Source organism: Oncorhynchus gorbuscha, linkage group LG12 (genome assembly GCF_021184085.1).
Source record: "Oncorhynchus gorbuscha isolate QuinsamMale2020 ecotype Even-year linkage group LG12, OgorEven_v1.0, whole genome shotgun sequence".
Taxonomy (NCBI): Eukaryota; Metazoa; Chordata; class Actinopteri; order Salmoniformes; family Salmonidae; genus Oncorhynchus; species Oncorhynchus gorbuscha.
Genome location: NC_060184.1, coordinates 7,107,619 through 7,125,869, shown reverse-complemented (window position 1 = coordinate 7,125,869; position 18,251 = coordinate 7,107,619). Strand labels below are relative to the sequence as shown.

The 18,251-nt window shown below is 43.4% G+C and overlaps 2 protein-coding genes across 2 annotated transcripts in view; one reads left to right on the top strand and one right to left on the bottom strand.

Moving 5' to 3' along the window:
• emilin1a (elastin microfibril interfacer 1a) overlaps positions 1-10,843 on the bottom strand; it is a 67,013-nt gene extending 56,170 nt beyond the window's left edge. The window contains exon 1 of the mRNA XM_046291036.1: positions 10,239-10,843. Coding sequence (XP_046146992.1) covers positions 10,239-10,384 — 146 coding nt within the window. The 5' untranslated portion in view covers positions 10,385-10,843. The remainder of the gene's footprint in view (positions 1-10,238) is intronic.
• The window catches only part of LOC123990488 (inner centromere protein-like), a 100,143-nt gene continuing 91,955 nt past the window's right edge, over positions 10,064-18,251 (top strand). Inside the window, exon 1 of the mRNA XM_046291037.1 lies at positions 10,064-10,341. The gene's annotated coding sequence lies outside the window, so the exon portion shown is untranslated. The remainder of the gene's footprint in view (positions 10,342-18,251) is intronic.

Below are 18,251 nucleotides of genomic sequence, written 5' to 3'. Positions count from 1 at the left end.
CCCCAAACCATCACACTACCACCACCATGCTGACCCCAAACCATCACACTACCACCACCATGCTGACCCCAAACCATCACACTACCACCACCATGCTGACCCCAAACCATCACACTACCACCACCATGCTGACCCCAAACCATCACACTACCACCACCATGCTGACCCCAAACCATCACACTACCACCACCATGCTGACCCCAAACCATCACACTACCACCACCATGCTGACCCCAAACCATCACACTACCACCACCATGCTTGACCGTTGGTATGAGGTTCTTACCGTGGAATGCAGTGTTTTGGTTTTCAGCAGACATAATGGGACCCATGTCATCCCAAAATATTATACTTTTGACTCATCTGTCTATAGAACATTCTTCCAAGCGTCTTGATGACCATCCAGAACACAACATCTCAATCAAGTCTACTTGTTTTTGGGGTAATGGCACCTGGTTTAGCAGGCTTTGGAGCTGTGGCGATGTTGGCAGGGATGTTGAGTTTTGGGGAGCTGTGACTCAGGCTCGTTGTAGACAACCGTCTGGTCCTTTTCTGCACTCCACAGTCAGGTGGACAAGCCTCTCGTACACTTTCTTAACCACACACTGCTTTGGAAGAAGATTTGTTTCCTGGAAAGACATGAAGCCTGATTATGAGGACGTGGAACACATGAAGCCTGATCCTGAGGACGTGGAACACATGAAGCCTGATCCTGAAGATGTGGAACACATGAACCCTGATCCTGAGGATGTGGAACACATGAACCCTGATCCTGAGGACGTGGAACACATGAAGCCTGATCCTGAGGATGTGGAACACATGAAGCCTGATCCTGACGATCGGCAGACACGAGCAGGATTGTCTGCTGGAACCTGGCCGCTCAGGTTTTGGAGGAACCAGAGTTTTCGTGGAACACATGAAACCTGATCCTGAAGATGTGGAACCATACAAGAAGCCATGTTCATCAGTAAACAACAACAAAAATGTTACAGTAGGCTGTTATGTGCTTTGTTACTCAGAGTCAATAATGGGGTGTTGAGCTGTTACCAAAGATGTGAAAAGTTTGTGGGTGGGGGGGGGGTTGACTGGTTGACAGTCTAGTTGTGTATTTTTGTGTATGAGCGCCTACAGTTATGCTGTTGAAGAGAACACTGCCGACAACATAGTGGATCGGCTAGATGAGCATTACTAACAGCCTCTCTCCCTCATGCCAAACAACTGGCTACATGGGTGTGACAAGTTTGAAACACTTGGCTTGCGTGTTTTAGTGATTTTGTTTTCTCAAGAGGGGATTGTGCTTTTCATAAATACATTTGGCTGTTCTGGCTTATTTCATCGTCAAATGATGTTGATCTTGAGTTCATTCCAGGGTGAAAGCTTTCATCCAATGTGTCTACAGACTCTGTACAACTGAAGCCGCGGGGTCAGTAGCAGGATTAGTCTGTAGGACACACAGTAGTCAGTGATTATCCAACATGGTACTACATTGTCCCCATCAATACACACTCAAACAAGGTACTATACCCACCCACACATCTCGTGTCAATAGTTCATGCATACTAACCGTCACACACACACACACACACACACACACACACACACACACACACACACACACACACACACACACACACACACACACACACACACACACACACACACACACACACACACACACACGCACAATACCCACCCCAAACAGACACGGGTCAGTCAATTTTCTCCCATTTAGACTAAGCCTCCAAACATACAGAGAAAACTACAGTGGAAGTTATAGCCTACTTGTAAACACCCCAACTATGACAATAAGACACAGATCATGTTTATGCCTATAGTTCCAGTATATTTATTTGCTCGTAATGGATCATCATGGAAAGATTTTGTAGATTTTAATATTTTTTAGTAGGTGACTTAAACTAATTTCCCTGTGCTGAGCCTGATGTTGACGCCTCGGCAGATGTTGATGGGATCAGACTCTAAATAGAACAAATAGTCACGTTAGCCTCAGCGGTAGTTAGTAAAACTAGCGAAGCTAATGTTAGCTTGCAAAGTTACAAATCACATCACCGGATTAGCAGCTGGCTAATTACAATTATAAAGTATGCAATGTCTAGCCAGTGTACTATGAAAGCTAGCTAGCTATATTTTGGTATAGATGAACAAATGTAGTTAGCTAGGTAGTTAGTTAGCTAGCTAGTTAAGTTAGCTAGTTAAGTTAGCTAGCTAGTTAAGTTAGCTAGTTAAGTTAGCTAGTAAGCTACGTTACCTCAGCTCGACTTCTTTCCTGCTGATCTGATGTTGGCTGATCGGATGCCTTCCTCTTTGCCGTGAAGGGGAAAATGGATGGAATAGCATACATGGCAACCCCATCAGTTGAGACTTCAGGTTCGTTTAGAAATCCTCTGGCTGAAAGCTACGAACACTGACATTTTTTTTTTTTTACAAATATTTCTCACGTCAACTGGATACACGTCCAAGGGGCGGCACTACGTCCTGAAATACCTATTAATTCAGAATATTCTGCTTTGCTTTAAACCAGGAAATGTAGCTGGCCCGTTTCTACCGGTGAGATGCAGAAATGCTTGTATTTGCGTGTTGGGAAGAAATGCCTTTTTTTTTTTAATTACACCTATTTTAATACCATGATAAGGGTGATATGCAGTGATATAGAGGGTGAGATGTCCCTTTAAGGTAAAATCGGTGGGAACATGGCCAGCCATATTAACCAGAATAGACTGAAGGATAGGGGAAGGTAATGCTACAACAAAGAGATGAGTGCAGAGGAATGTCAATCCTTCTGTAGGCCGTGGGAATGCGTCCCCATTGGCACTCTGTTCCCTATTTAGTGCACTACTTTTGGGTCCTATGAGCCTGGTCAAAAGTAGTGCACTGTGCGGGGGGAATAGGCTGCCATTTGGGACTCAATCTTGATCTTAGTTTAGACTTCAAGGGGGTTGCACTGTGTCCAAGAGGAATTCAATGAATTTAGAAGAGAGGAGATGATCTTTGAACTATGACCTAGAGGTCATGGCTTGGTCAGGCCCTGGTGTCCTTGTAAAGATCAGCAGGGGCTCACTCTCTTGCACACACTCTCAAAATACCTTACAAGCATCTCTGCCCCTGTCTGTCTGTCTGTCTGTCTGTCTGTCTGTCTGTCTGTCTGTCTGTCTGTCTGTCTGTCTGTCTGTCTGTCTGTCTGTCTGTCTGTCTGCCTGCCTGCCTGCCTGCCTGTCTGTCTGCCTGCCTGTCTGTCTGTCTGTCTGTCTGTCTGTCTGTCTGTCTGCCTGTCTGTCTGTCTGTCTGTCTGTCTGTCTGTCTGTCTGTCTGTCTGTCTGTCTGTCTGTCTGTCTCTGTGTGTCTGCGTCCTCCCCCAACAGGACTTAAAAATGTAAATGTAAAAGGAAGGGTAGCCTATCCTCATCAGAGAGCGTTTCAAATTTGGGTTAATGACTCTCTAATTGTTTAATTTTTTTACATTTTGTCAGGAAATGCAGCTCTGTCTCAGGTTCTGCTGTTGTGCTGTGGTTGCACAGCCTTTCCTCTACAGGGAGCCAGGTTTTCCTGTTGTGCAGTGGTTGCACAGCCTTTCCTCTACAGGGAGCCAGGTTTTCCTGTGTCTAACCTTCTCAATGGCAAGGCTGTGGTCACTGAGCCTGTACTCTGTCAAGGTTTTTCTAAGGTTTTGATCAGTAACCAGGGTCAAATAGTTAGCCACAGTGTACTGTCGATTTAGGGACAGATAGCACTGCATTTTGCTTTGTGTTTGTGCTTGTGCTTGTGTTTCCCAATTAAGTAATGTAGTTTTGTTTTGACTGTGTTGTAATTTGGTTTATTCTGATTGATTGGATGTTCTGGTCCTGAGGCTTCAGTGTGTTAGTAGAACAGGTTTGTGAATTCTGCCCTGCATGCATTGTTTGTAGTTTCCTTAGGACATGGAGGACATGAAGGAGAATCTTACAGGACTCTGAATACAGAGTTTCAAAGGGTGTTTGTCCCATTGGGTGAAATCTTGTTTTAGCCAAATTGTAATAGGTATTTCAATTTGAATTTGTTTTTTAATGGCGTAGAATGCCTTGCGTGTTTTCTCTGTCAGTTCATTGACTGCATCATTAAGGTGTCCAGGTGAGCTTATTTTTCAACCTAAGTCATTATAGTGTGTGCAGTACTTAATATATTTTGTACCAATTGAGAACTTTGGTCTAATACCCTGCAATCTGGATCTCTCTCTCTCTCTCTCTCTCTCTCTCTCTCTCTCTCTCTCTCTCTCTCTCTCTCTCTCTCTCTCTCTCTCTCTCTCTCTCTCTCTCTCTCTCTCTCTCTCTCTCTCTCTCCCTCTCTCTCTCCCTCCTTCACTCGAGCTTGCTCTCTCTTACAAACACACTCTCTCTCTCTCTCTCCTCTCTCTCTCCCTCCTTCACTTGAGCTTGCTCTCTCTTACAAACACACTCTCTCTCTCTCTAATGTCTCTGGCCTCCCTCAGACAGTTAGGGACAGCAGCTTCCGTCCAAAAACTCCCTCACTGTTTAGCCGGAGTGTTAGCTAAAATATACAATGTGTGTATGATAGCAAAGTTTGCTGACATTATTTTTATACACCTTACATCAATGCGGACAGAGGTTTTTGGGCTGAATTGTAGCCTTGTATGGAGGTGTATTTATATTTTAGGCTCTTGAAAAAAAACAGCCGATTTCTCTTTATAATCGTGGATGAGCATAGGTCTCTCAGAGGACAAAATATAAAACATTAATTATAAATTTAATTCACTATTTGTATTGTGTTTCATGTTTTGTGTTCTGTGTTCTGTATTGTGTTTCATGTTCTGTGTTCTGTGTTTTGTGTTTTGTGTTCTGTGTTCTGTGTTTCATGTTTTGTGTGGACCCCAGGAAGAGTAGCTGCTGCTTTTGCAAAAGGCAATGAGGATATAAAATAAAATACCAAAATACCAAATACCAATTAACTTCAAGAATTAACATCAAACACTACCAGTCAAAGGTTGGGACATATCTACTCATGCAAGGGTTTTTCTTTATTTGAACTATTTTCTACATTGTAGAATAATTGTGAAGACATCACAACTATGAAATAACACCTGCTTGGTCTCCCGAGTGGCTCAGCGTTCTAAGGCACTGCATCTCAGTGCTTGAGGCGTCACTACAGACCCTGGTTCGATTTCAGGCTGTATCACAACCGGCCGTGATTGGGAGTCCCATAGAGCGGTGCACAATTGGCCCAGCGTCGTCTGGGTTAGGGTTTGGCCGGGGTAGGCCGTCATTGTAAATAATAATTTGTTATTAACTGACTTGCCTAGTTAAATAAAAAATAAAACTATGAAATAACACGACATCATGTAGTAACCAAAAAAAATGTTAAATCAAAATATATTTTATATTTGAGACTCTTCAAAGTAGCCACCCTTTGCCTTGATGACAGCTTTGCCCACTCTTGGCATTCTCTCAACCAGCTTCATGAGGTAGTCACCTGGAATGCATTTCAATGAACAGGTGTGCCTTGTTAAAGGTTAATGCGTTAGCGTAATCAGTTATGTTGTGACAAGGTAGGGTTGGTAAAAAGTTAAAAGTTCATTTGTGGAATTTCTTTCCTTCTTAATGCGTTTGAGCCAATCAGTTGTGTTGTGTCAAGGTAGGGGTGTTATACAGAAGATAGCGCTATTTGGTAAAATACAAAGTCCATATTATGGCAAGGACAAATAAGCAAAGAGAAACAACAGTCCATCATTACTTTAAGACATGAAGGTCAGTCAATCCGTAAAATGTCAAGAACTTTGAAAGTTTCTTTGAGTGCAGTCGCAAAAACCATCAAGCGCTATGATGAATCTGGCTCTCATGAGGACCTCCACAGGAAAAGAAGACCCAGAGTTACCTCTGCTGCAGAGGATAAGTTCATTAGAGTTACCAGCCTCAGAATTGCAGCCCAAATGAATGCTTCACAGAGTTCAAGTAACAGACACGTCTCAACATCAACTGTTCAGAGGAGACTGCAGGAATCAGGCCTTCATGGTTGAATTGCTGCAAAAAACCACTACTAAAGGACAACAAGAAGAAGAGACTTGCTTGTGCCAAGAAATATGAGCAATGGACATTAGACCAGTGGAAATCTATTGTTTGGTCTGATGAGTACAAATTTGAGAATTTTGGTTCCAACCGCCGTGTCTTTGTGAGACGCCGAGTAGGTGAACGGATGATCTCTGCATGTGTGGTTCCCACCGTGAAGCATGGAGGAGGAGGTGTGGGGGTGCTTTGCTGGTGACACTGTCGGTTATTTATTTAGAATTCAAGGCACACTTAACCAGCATGGCTACCACGGCATTCTGCAGCGATACGCAAAAACATCTGGTTTGCACTTAGTCCACTATCATTTGTTTTTCAACAGGACAATGACCCAACACACCTCCAGGCTGTGTAAGGGCTATTCGACCAAGATGGAGGGTGATGGAGTGCTGCATCAGATGACCTGGCCTACACAGTAACCCGACCTCAACCCAATTGAGATGGTTTGGGATGAGTTGGACCATAGAGTAAAGGAAAAGCAGCCAACAAGTGCTCAGCATATGTGGGAACTCCTTCCAGACTGTTGGAAAAGCATTCCAGGTCAAGCTGGTTAAGAGAATGCCAAGAGTGTGCAATGCTGTCATCAAGGCAAAGGGTGGCTACTTTGAATAATCACTTTATAACACGTTTTTGGCTACAACATGATTCCATATGTGTTATTTCATAGTTTACGGTCTTCACTATTATTCTACAATGTAGAAAATAGAAGAAAAAAATAAAGAAAAACCCTGGAATGAGTCCAAACTTTGACTGGTCCTGTGTATGACACAGTCATCCTCATAAGTCAAGATGAAATCTAACTAACTGTTAACTAAATAAACTGACAGGCGAGTAGAAGAGCCCTGAGATCATGAGTCATACGTTTGTAATAAATCTCTACTTATGGAATACTTCACACATCTGTCAAAACACATCTCAGAGTTCAAACAGATGTCTAAGCGGTAGCACAAAGGGCCATCAACATTCCTTCCTCTAACGCAGTAGCAGCCCTGGGGCTACGTCTTAAATTACACCCTATTCCCTGTCTAAGTACACTACTTTTGACCAGGGCTCTGGGTTAAAAGTATGCCACTATAAAAGGAGGGTGTGCCAGTTGGGACACAGTACCTTGGGTTCTGGGTAGCTACTCCTCTCTCTTCTCAGTCCAGTGATTTTCACCAGGGAGTGCAGTTAAAGACGTTTGAGTTGGATTGTCTGGCCTCCATCCCACCGACCGACACTGACTGACTACATGACGGAGTACAGTAATACAGTACCCAGTAGCAGAGTGTATTAAAGGGAGGTGGTCTGACCCTTTTACAGTACCCAGTAGCAGAGTGTATTAAAGGGAGGTGATCAGACCCTTTTACAGTACCCAGTAGCAGAGTGTAGGGAGGTGATCAGACCCTTTTACAGTACCCAGTAGCAGAGTGTAGGGAGGTGGTCAGACCCTTTTACAGTACCCAGTTGCAGAGTGTAGGGAGGTGATCAGACCCTTTTACAGTACCCAGTAGCAGAGTGTAGGGAGGTGGTCAGACCCTTTTACAGTACCCAGTAGCAGAGTGTAGGGAGGTGATCAGACCCTTTTACAGTACCCAGTAGCAGAGTGTAGGGAGGTGGTCTGACCCGTTTACAGTACCCAGTAGCAGAGTGTAGGGAGGTGGTCAGACCCTTTTACAGTACCCAGTAGCAGAGTGTATTAAAGGGAGGTGGTCTGACCCTTTTACAGTACCCAGTAGCAGAGTGTAGGGAGGTGGTCAGACCCTTTTACAGTACCCAGTAGCAGAGTGTATTAAAGGGAGGTGGTCTGACCCGTTTACAGTACCCAGTAGCAGAGTGTAGGGAGGTGATCAGACCCTTTTACAGTACCCAGTAGCAGAGTGTATTAAAGGGAGGTGATCAGACCCTTTTACAGTACCCAGTAGCAGAGTGTAGGGAGGTGATCAGACCCTAACAGTGGTTTATATAGAGATCAGACCCTTCAGACCCTAACAGTGTTTTATATAGAGATCAGACCCTAACAGTGTTTTATATAGAGATCAGACCCTAACAGTGTTTTATATAGAGATCAGACCCTAACAGTGGTTTATATAGAGGTCAGACCCTAACAGTGTTTTATATAGAGATCAGACCCTAACAGTGGTTTATATAGAGGTCAGACCCTAACAGTGTTTTATATAGAGATCAGAGCCTAACAGTGTTTTATATAGAGATCAGACCCTAACAGTGTTTTATATAGAGATCAGACCCTAACAGTGTTTTATATAGAGATCAGACCCTTCAGACCCTAACAGTGTTTTATATAGAGATCAGACCCTAACAGTGTTTTATATAGAGATCAGACCCTAACAGTGGTTTATATAGAGGTCAGACCCTAACAGTGGTTTATATAGAGGTCAGACCCTAACAGTGGTTTATATAGAGATCAGACCCTAACAGTGGTTTATATAGAGATCAGAGCCTAACAGTGTGTTTTATATAGAGATCAGAGCCTAACAGTGTTTTATATAGAGATCAGAGCCTAACAGTGGTTTATATAGAGATTAGACCCTAACAGTGGTTTATATAGAGATCAGAGCCTAACAGTGTGTTTTATATAGAGATCAGAGCCTAACAGTGTTTTATATAGAGATCAGAGCCTAACAGTGGTTTATATAGAGGTCAGACCCTAACAGTGGTTTATATAGAGGTCAGACCCTAACAGTGTTTTATATAGAGATCAGACCCTAACAGTGGTTTATAAAAGTCCCTAACAGTGGTTTATATAGAGGTCAGACCCTAACAGTGGTTTATATAGAGGTCAGACCATAGCTAGCAGACTCTCTCTCTCTCTCTTTCTCTCTCTCTCTCTCTCTCTCTCTCTCTCTCTCTCTGTCTCTGTGTCTCTCTCTGCGTCTCTCTCTCCCTCTCTCTCTCTGCATCTCTCTCTCTCTGCGTCTCTCTCTCTCTCTCTGCCTCTCTCTCTCTCTGTCTCTGTCTCTCTCTGCGTCTCTCTCTGCCTCTCTCTCTCCCTCTATCTCCCTGCGTCTCTCTCTCTCTCTCTCTCTCTCTCTCTCTCTCTCTCTCTCTCTCTCTCTCTCTCTCTCTCTCTCTCTCTCTCGTCTCTCTCTGCGTCTCTCTCTGCGTCTCTCTCTCTCTGCGTCTCTCTCTCTCTCTGTCTCTCTCTCTGTCTCTCTCTCTCTCTGCCTCTCTCTCTCTCTCTCTCTGTTTCTCGCTCTGCATCTCTCTCTCTCTGTCTCTCTCTCTCTCTCTCTCTGTGTCTCTCTGCGTCTCTCTCTGCATCTCTCTCTCTGCGTCTCTCTCTCTCTCTCTGCCTCTCTCTCTCCCTGCCTCTCTCTCTCTCTTTCACACACGCTCCTCATTTCATTTTAAGGGTACTCCGGGTGAAGTCGCCTCCACAGGGTCCCCTAAAGCTCAGCTCCATTACCGGCATGACAATAATAGCCATGCTGTCAGTAGGATCAGCGGAGTCATACTACTGCACGTGTTGCTTCCCTGTTGGCGGCTTAGCTTCAAATAGGTCTCCCATTACATTGTCATCAACTGTAAGATATGATTATAGGCCACACACTACAGACTGACGTTTCCCAAATAGTTTCGAAAACGATGTTATAAAGCATCAACTACTGTTTCAGGGGTGGCAGGTAGCCTTGTGGTTAGAGCGTTGGGCCAGTAACCCCGAAAGGTTACTGGATCGAGTCCCAGAGCTGACAATGTAAAAAAAAATAATAATAATAATAATGTAATTCTTCCTCTGAGCAGGAAGGAAGTTAAACCCACTGTTCCACTGAATGCTGAAGACGTGGATGTCAATTAGTTGAATGCATTCAGTTGTACAACTGACTAGGTATCCCCCTTTCCCCTTCCTGATTGTTTCTCAATTACTGCCTGTACTGTAGTACAGTATCACTGGACTGTGTTGGAGGGAACAGTATCCTATATCCTATACATTCAGCATTTGTGGGATTTCCCAATGTTTCTCAAAGATACTGAAAACTAAAAGCCTTAAATGCCTCCTATTTCCATATATGTAGCGAGTAAATATGTTAGCTCCGGTGATCAGGAGGCTTGGCGAGACTAGGAAACTTTATTGCGCACTCCGGAAAAAGTGGTGGAAATTGTTCAACAGTTCCGTTACTTCTGTATCGTCAATAGTGACTGGTTATTATGGGATAATAAAGTATACGTTACCTGTGCCTGCTCGCTACTCTCCCCCCATTTGGACTGGATTGGCTCAGAGCGGGTTGGAGATTGTTCAGCGAGGGATTCGAAGACGCACGCCAAATGACTCCAGGTAACGTCAACGATAAAAACAGGTACATAAGCGACGATTCCATTTTGGGATTCAAAGATATATTAAGCAGTTTTTCAAAATAAGTCCGTCATCTCTCTGTCATCTGTCCCAAAACCATCCAAAAAAAGTTACGCGGGGGGTTATGAAGCACGATAAATGAGTTGTGAAACAATGAAGGTAACACTATACATATATATATATATTTGTTGTAATATACGTTGTATTTGAAGAGTTTGTTATAGTTTTGGTGAAGAGAACCGTTACTTTCTCGTTAAGTCACTGCATTTCATCAAGTTTGCGGTTGTTGTGTACCGTGATCCTGAAACGTGAAGTGAAAATACTACGTCTTGGAGTATAAAGTGGTCGTCATCATTGTCATGCGAGGATAGTGCGCGTTTGATCCATCCTCACTCCTCTCCTCTCATGCTTAAGCTCTCTCTCTTTCACACACACACACACTCAATCGCTCTCTTTCCACTCACTCTTTTCTCTCTCTGTCGGTTTCTTCTCAGACTCCCCCTTACCTCTGTCCACTTTGCAGTTCCTCCCTAAAAATGAACCTCTTTTTTTTTTCTTCTTCAAATACGTTTCCAAGAACGTATCATTTAGTACATCTAGTTTTGGGGATGAATGGCTTAGAAGTTACCCAACCAGAAGATGCTGACCAGGGAAAATCCTATTTTGTCTGTAGGCTACAGGATTGACTACAGTTCAACAAGATACAGTAGTGATGATGACATAAGTAGTCATGATGCACTACTTATCTCAATGAAACATATATATGTTTTGTTGTTATCATTGAAACGCCAATAGATTGGCTACTACTATTGTTATCATGCTGCAGACAGCACTGTATTGTACAATGAGGGGGAGAATATCTTAACTTGAAGTCCCCTTCAAAATGTTTTGTTTTCTGATTATATGAAAATTATAACCTATCTCTAGAACTGGAGTTCTATAAACCTTTGCATCATAGAATTTGTAAATTACAATTAGAATTAGAATGAGTCAATTAGAATTAGAAATTAGAATTAGAATGAGTAAATTAGAATTAGAATTAGTCAATTAGAATTCGAATGAGTAAATTAGAATTAGAATTAGTGAATTACAAGAGAGTTCTAACTGCCCAATGCCTTGTAGTTTTCATACAGTGGCAACAGTATAGTGCAGAGAGAGTGTCTGGCATGGTTGGACTGTTTACCCTTCTGCTCTCCACCCCTCCCTCCCTTTAACCACAACTAATCTAGATGCCCGACCCACCGCCCTCCTCCTCCTCCTCTGTTCTCTCTTCCTCGTTTGATCTGAGTAGTAGAGTTTTGAACTTTTGGGGGGACGGTAATCAAAGACCAGTTTTAATCTGCTCAGTTTAATGTCACATGTTCCTGTAGACTAACAAAAATACACTCTGGGGAATGTCCAGCTATGCAAAGTCTCCATCTCAAATGGCACCCTATTCCCTACATAGTGCACTACTTTTGACCAGGGACCGTAGGGTATAGGATGCCATTTGGGAAGCAGACAAACTCTTACTGCCAAACTAACTACTCCCACTGAACGGAATTGGAATGCCCAACTTTAGAATGAGACTGTGCATTCTAACCAGAATTACTACTATGGATCGTTTTGCGCGGGTGCGTACATTTCAGGATAATGAACGTCAAGCTAACTACTCCTATTGACTGTCTAATGACAAAAGGTTGACCAGTCTGTCTGACAATGATTAGACTGGTGTTGAAGAAAGCATTGTATTTACAATCATTGTCTGAACGACTCCAGACTGCCAAGCATGGCAATAACTAAAAGTTATTAATAACTAAAAGTAGAGTCCTTTGGACCCTGGTTAAAAGTAGAGTCCTATGGGCCCAAGTCAAACGTAGAGTCCTATGGGCCCTGGTCAAAAGTAGAGTCCTATGGGCCCTGGTTAAAAGTAGAGTCCTATGGGCCCTGGTTAAAAGTTGTCCTCTGGGCCCTGGTTAAAAGTAGAGTCCTATGGGCCCAAGTCAAACGTAGAGTCCTATGGGCCCTGGTCAAAAGTAGAGTCCTATGGGCCCTGGTTAAAAGTAGAGTCCTATGGGCCCTGGTTAAAAGTTGTCCTCTGAGCCCTGGTTAAAAGTAGAGTCCTATGGGCCCAGGTCAAATGTAGAGTCCTATGGGCCCTGGTTAAAAGTAGAGTCCTATGGGCCCTGGTTAAAAGTAGAGTCCTATGTGCCCTGGTCAAATGTAGAGTCATTTGGGCCCTGGTTAAAAGTAGAGTCCTATGGGCCCTGGTTAAAAGGAGAGTCCTATGGGCCCTGGTTAAAAGTAGAGTCCTATGGGCCCTGGCTAATAGTAGAGTCCTATGGGCCCTGGTTAAAAGTAGAATCCTATGGGCCCTGGTTAAAAGTAGAGTCCTATGGGCCCTGGTTAAAAGTAGAGTCCTATGGGCCCTGGTTAATAGTAGAGTCATATGGGCCCTGGTTAAAAGTAGAGTCCTATGGGTCCTGGTTAATAGTAGAGTCCTATGGGCCCTGGTTAATAGTAGAGTCCTATGAGCCCTGGTTAATAGTAGAGTCCTATGGGCCCTGGTTAATAGTAGAGTCCTATGGGCCCTGGTTAAAAGTAGAATCCTATGGGCCCTGGTCAAATGTAGAGTCCTATGGGCCCTGGTCAAAAGTAGAGTCCTATGGGCCCTGGTTAAATGTAGAGTCCTATGGGCCCTGGTTAAATGTAGAGTCCTATGGGCCCTGGTTAAATGTAGAGTCCTATGGGCCCTGGTTAAAAGGAGAGTCCTATGGGCCCTGGTTAATAGTAGAGTCCTATGGGCCCTGGTTAAATGTAGAGTCCTATGGGCCCTGGTCAAATGTAGAGTCCTATGGGCCCTGGTCAAAAGTAGAGTCCTATGGGCCCTGGTCAAAAGTAGAGTCCTATGGGCCCTGGTTAAAAGTAGAGTCCTATGGGCCCTGGTTAAAAGTTGTCCTCTGGGTCCTGGTTAAAAGTAGAGTCCTATGGGCCCAGGTCAAATGTAGAGTCCTATGGGCCCTGGTCAAAAGTAGAGTCCTATGGGCCCTGGTTAAATGTAGAGTCCTATGGGCCCTGGTTAAAATGAGAGTCCTATGGGCCCTGGTTAAAAGGAGAGTCCTATGGGCCCTGGTTAAATAAAGGTAAACATTTTATTTTATTTTTATGTGATCAATAAATGTGGATGGTCTTTTTCCTGTAGTGTTTGTAAACACCCTGGTAGTTTGATTAATAACCTGAACCAGATTACAGACACTGGTTACAGTAAGAAGCTTCCTCTTGAGCAGACAGCTTGATGAGAGGATTGTATTAAATTGCATTTTGCATACATGCGTAGGATTGGACAATGTCAAATTAAATATTCATTAGTCTCCCGTGGAATTCTCGTCCCGTCACATTTTCATAGACTAAAATGAAAAGTAATTTGTAATAGTTATGATTTTTTTCCTCCAGAGTATCTTGTCTCATTATCGTCATAGTTTTATTCAGGAAAAACTGGTTGTCGACGAGTATTTTACATCATGGTTATTTGTTGATGAAAAACACTGCTATGTAGGGAATAGGATGCCATCTGGGGACATAGCCTGGGTACTGTATGTCAAATCAAATTTGTATGTCAAATCAAATTTGTATGTCAAATCAAATGAAAGTTTATTTGTCACGTGTGCCGAATACAACAGTGAAATGCTTACTTACAAGCACTAACCAACAGTGCAATTTTTAAGTAAAAAAAGGTATTAGGAGAACAATAGATAAGTAAAGAAACAAAACGACAGTAAAAAGACAGTGAAAATAACAGTAGTGAGGCTATATACAGTAGAGAGGCTATATACAGTAGAGAGACTATATACAGTAGAGGCTATATACAGTAGAGGCTATATACAGTAGAGAGGCTATATACAGTAGAGTGGCTATATACAGTAGAGAGGCTATATACAGTAGAGAGGCTATATACAGTAGAGAGACTATATACAGTAGAGAGGCTATATACAGTAGAGAGGCTATATACAGTAGAGGCTATATACAGTAGAGAGGCTATATACAGTAGAGTGGCTATATACAGTAGAGAGGCTATATACAGTAGAGTGGCTATATACAGTAGAGAGGCTATATACAGTAGAGAGGCTATATACAGTAGAGAGGCTATATACAGTAGAGAGGCTATATACAGTAGAGTGGCTATATACAGTAGAGAGGCTATATACAGTAGAGAGGCTATATACAGTAGAGAGGCTATATACAGTAGAGAGGTTATATACAGTAGAGGCTATATACAGTAGAGAGGCTATATACAGTAGAGAGGCTTTATACAGTAGAGAGGTTATATACAGTAGAGGCTATATACAGTAGAGAGGCTATATACAGTAGAGAGGCTATATACAGTAGAGAGGCTATATACAGTAGAGAGGCTATATACAATAGAGAGGCTATATACAGTAGAGAGGCTATATACAATAGAGAGGCTATATACAGTAGAGAGGCTATATACAATAGAGAGGCTATATACAGTAGAGAGGCTATATACAATAGAGAGGCTATATACAGTAGAGAGGCTATATACAATAGAGAGGCTATATACAGTAGAGAGGCTATATACAGTAGAGAGGCTATATACAGTAGAGAGGCTATATACAGTAGTGAGGCTATATACAGTAGAGAGGCTATATACAGTAGAGATGCTATAAACAGTAGAGAGACTATATACAGTAGAGAGGCTATATACAGTAGAGAGGCTATATACAGTAGTGAGGCTATATACAGTAGAGAGGCTATATACAATAGAGAGGCTATATACAGTAGAGAGGCTATATACAATAGAGAGGCTATATACAGTAGAGAGGCTATATACAGTAGAGAGGCTATATACAGTAGTGAGGCTATATACAGTAGAGAGGCTATATACAGTAGAGATGCTATAAACAGTAGAGAGACTATATACAGTAGAGAGGCTATATACAGTAGAGAGGCTATATACAGTAGAGAGGCTATATACAGTAGAGTGGCTATATACAGTAGAGAGGCTATATACAGTAGAGAGGCTATATACAGTAGTGAGACTATATGCAGGCACCAGTTAGTCAGGCTAATTGAGGTAGTATGTACGTGAATGCATTGTTAAAGTGACTATGCGTATATGATAAACAGAGAGTAGCAGCCATGTAAAAGAGGGGTTGGAGGTGCGGGACAATGCAAATAGTTCGGTTAGCAATTTGATTGCCCGTTTAGGAGTATTATGGCTGTTCAGGAGTCTTAGACTCTGTTGAGAAGCCTTTTGGTCCAAGACTTGGCACTTCAGTATCGCATATAGTAGAGAGAACAGTCTATGACTGGGGTGGCTGGGGTCTTTGACAGTTTTTAGGGCCTTCCTCTGACACCACCTGGGGTATGGGGTAGAGGTCCTGGATGGTAGTGAGCTTAGCCCCAGTGATGTACTGGGCTGTACGCACTACCCTCTGTAGTGCCTTGCGGTCGGAGGCCGAGCAGTTGCCGTACCAGGCAGTGATGCAACCGGTCAGGATGCTCTCGATGTTGCAGCTGTAGAACCTTTTGAGGATCTGAGGACCAGTGCCAAATCTTTTTAGTTTCCTGACGGGGAATAGGCATTGTCATGCCCTCTTCACAACTGTCTTTGTATTTTTGGACCATTCTAGTTTGTTGGTGATGTGGACACCAAGGAACATGAAGCTCTCAACCTGCTCCACTACAGCCCCGTCGATGAGAATGGGGACGTGCTCGGTCCTCCTTTTCCTGTAGTCCACAATCATATCCTTTGTCTTGATTACGTTGAGGGAGAGGTTGTTGTCCTGGCACCACCCGGACAGGTCTCTGACCTCCTTCCTATAGGCTGTCTCATCGTTGTCGGTGATCAGGCCTACCACTGTTGTGTCATCTGCAAACTTAATGATGGTGTTGGAGTCGTGCCTGGCCACACAGTCGTGCGTGAACAGGGTGTACAGGAGGGGACTGAGCACGCACCCCTGAGGGGCTCCAGTGTTGAGGATCAGCGTGGCTACGTGTGTTGCTACCTTCCCTCACCGGCCTGTCAGGAAGTTTAGGATCCCGTTGCAGAGAGAGGTGTTTAGTCCCAGGATCCTAAGCTTGGTGATGAGTTTCGAGGGCACTATGGTGTTGAACGCTGAGCTGTCGTCAATGAACAACATTCTCACATAGGTGTTCCTTTTGTCCAAGTGGGAAAGGGCTGTGTGGAGTGCAATAGAGATTGCATAATCTGTAGATCTGTTTAGGCGGTATGGAAATTGGAGTGGGTCTAAGGGTTTCTGGGATAATGGTGTTGATGTGAGCCATTACCAGCCTTTCAAAGCACTTCATGGATACGGAAGTGAGTGCTAAGGGTCTGTATTCATTTAGGCAGGTTCCCTTCATGTTCTTGGGCACAGGGTCTATGGTGGTCTGCTTGAAACATGTTGGTATTACAGACTCAATCAGGGACATGTTGAAAATGTCAGTGAAGACACTTGCCAGTTCGTCATCATATGCCCAGAGTGCACGGCCTGGTAATCCGTCTGGCCCCGCAGCTTTGTGAATGTTGACCTGTTTAAACGTCTTACTGATGTCGGCTACGGAGAGCGTGATCACACAGTCATCCGGAACAGCTGATGCTCTCATGCATGCCTCAGTGATCAGTGGTCACTGGTCAGCTCGCGGCTGTGCATCCCTTTGTAGTCTGTAATAGTTTGCAAGCCCTGCCACATAAGACAAGCGTCGGAGCCGGTGTTGTATGATTCAATCTTAGCCCTGTATTGACGCTTTGCCTGTTTGATGGTTCGTCTGAGGACATAGCAGGATTTCTTATAAGCTTCCGGGTTGGAGTCCCACACATTGAAAGTGGCAGCTCTACCCTTTAGCTCAGTGCGAATGTTGCCTGTAATCCATGGCTTCTGGTTGGGATATGTACGTACAGTCACTGTGGGGACGACGTCCTCGATGCACTTATTGATAAAGCCAGTGACTGATGTGGTGTACTCCTCAATGCCATCGGAAGAATCCCGGAACATATTCCAGTCTGTGATAGCGAAACAGTCCTGTAGTTTAGCATCTGCTTCATCTGACCACTTTTTTTATAGACCGAGTCACTGTTGCTTCCTGCTTTCATTTTTGCTTGTAAGCAGGAATCAGGAGGATAGAATTGTGGTCAAATTTATCAAATTGAGGGTGAGGGAGAGCTTTGTACTCGTCTCTGTGTGTGGAGTACAGGTGATCTATTTTTTTCCCTTTGGTTGCGCGTTTAACATGTTGATAGAAATGAGGAAAAGTGGCGAAAGTATTCACCCCCTTGGCATCTTTCCTATTTTGTTGCCTTACAACCTGGAATTAAAATATATATATTTTTTTGGGGGGGGGGTTGTATCATTTGATTTACACAACATGACTACCACTTTGAAGATGCAACATATTTTTTTATTGTGAAACAAACAAGAAATAATAAGAAAAAAAACAGAAATCTTGAGTGTGCATAACTATTCACCCACCCAAAGTCGCTCTGGATAAGAGCGTCTGCTAAATGACTTAAATGTAAATGTAAATACCTTATAGAGCCACCTTTTGCAGCAATTGCAGCTGCAAGTCTCTTGGGGTATGTCTCTATAAGCTTGGCACATCTAGCCACTGGGATTTATGCCCATTCTTCAAGGTAAAACTGTTCCAGCTCCTTCAAGTTGGATGGGTTCCACTGGTGTACAGCAAGTCATACCACAGATTCTCAATTGGATTGAGGTCTGGGCTTTGACTAGGCCATTCCAAGACATTGAAATGTTTCCCCTTAAACCACTTGAGTGTTGCTTTAGCAGCTTAGGGTCCTTGTCCTGCTGGAAGGTGGAACTCCTTCCCAGTCTCAAATCTCTGGAAGACAAACAGGTTTCCATCAATCATTTCTCTGTATTTAGCATCATCAG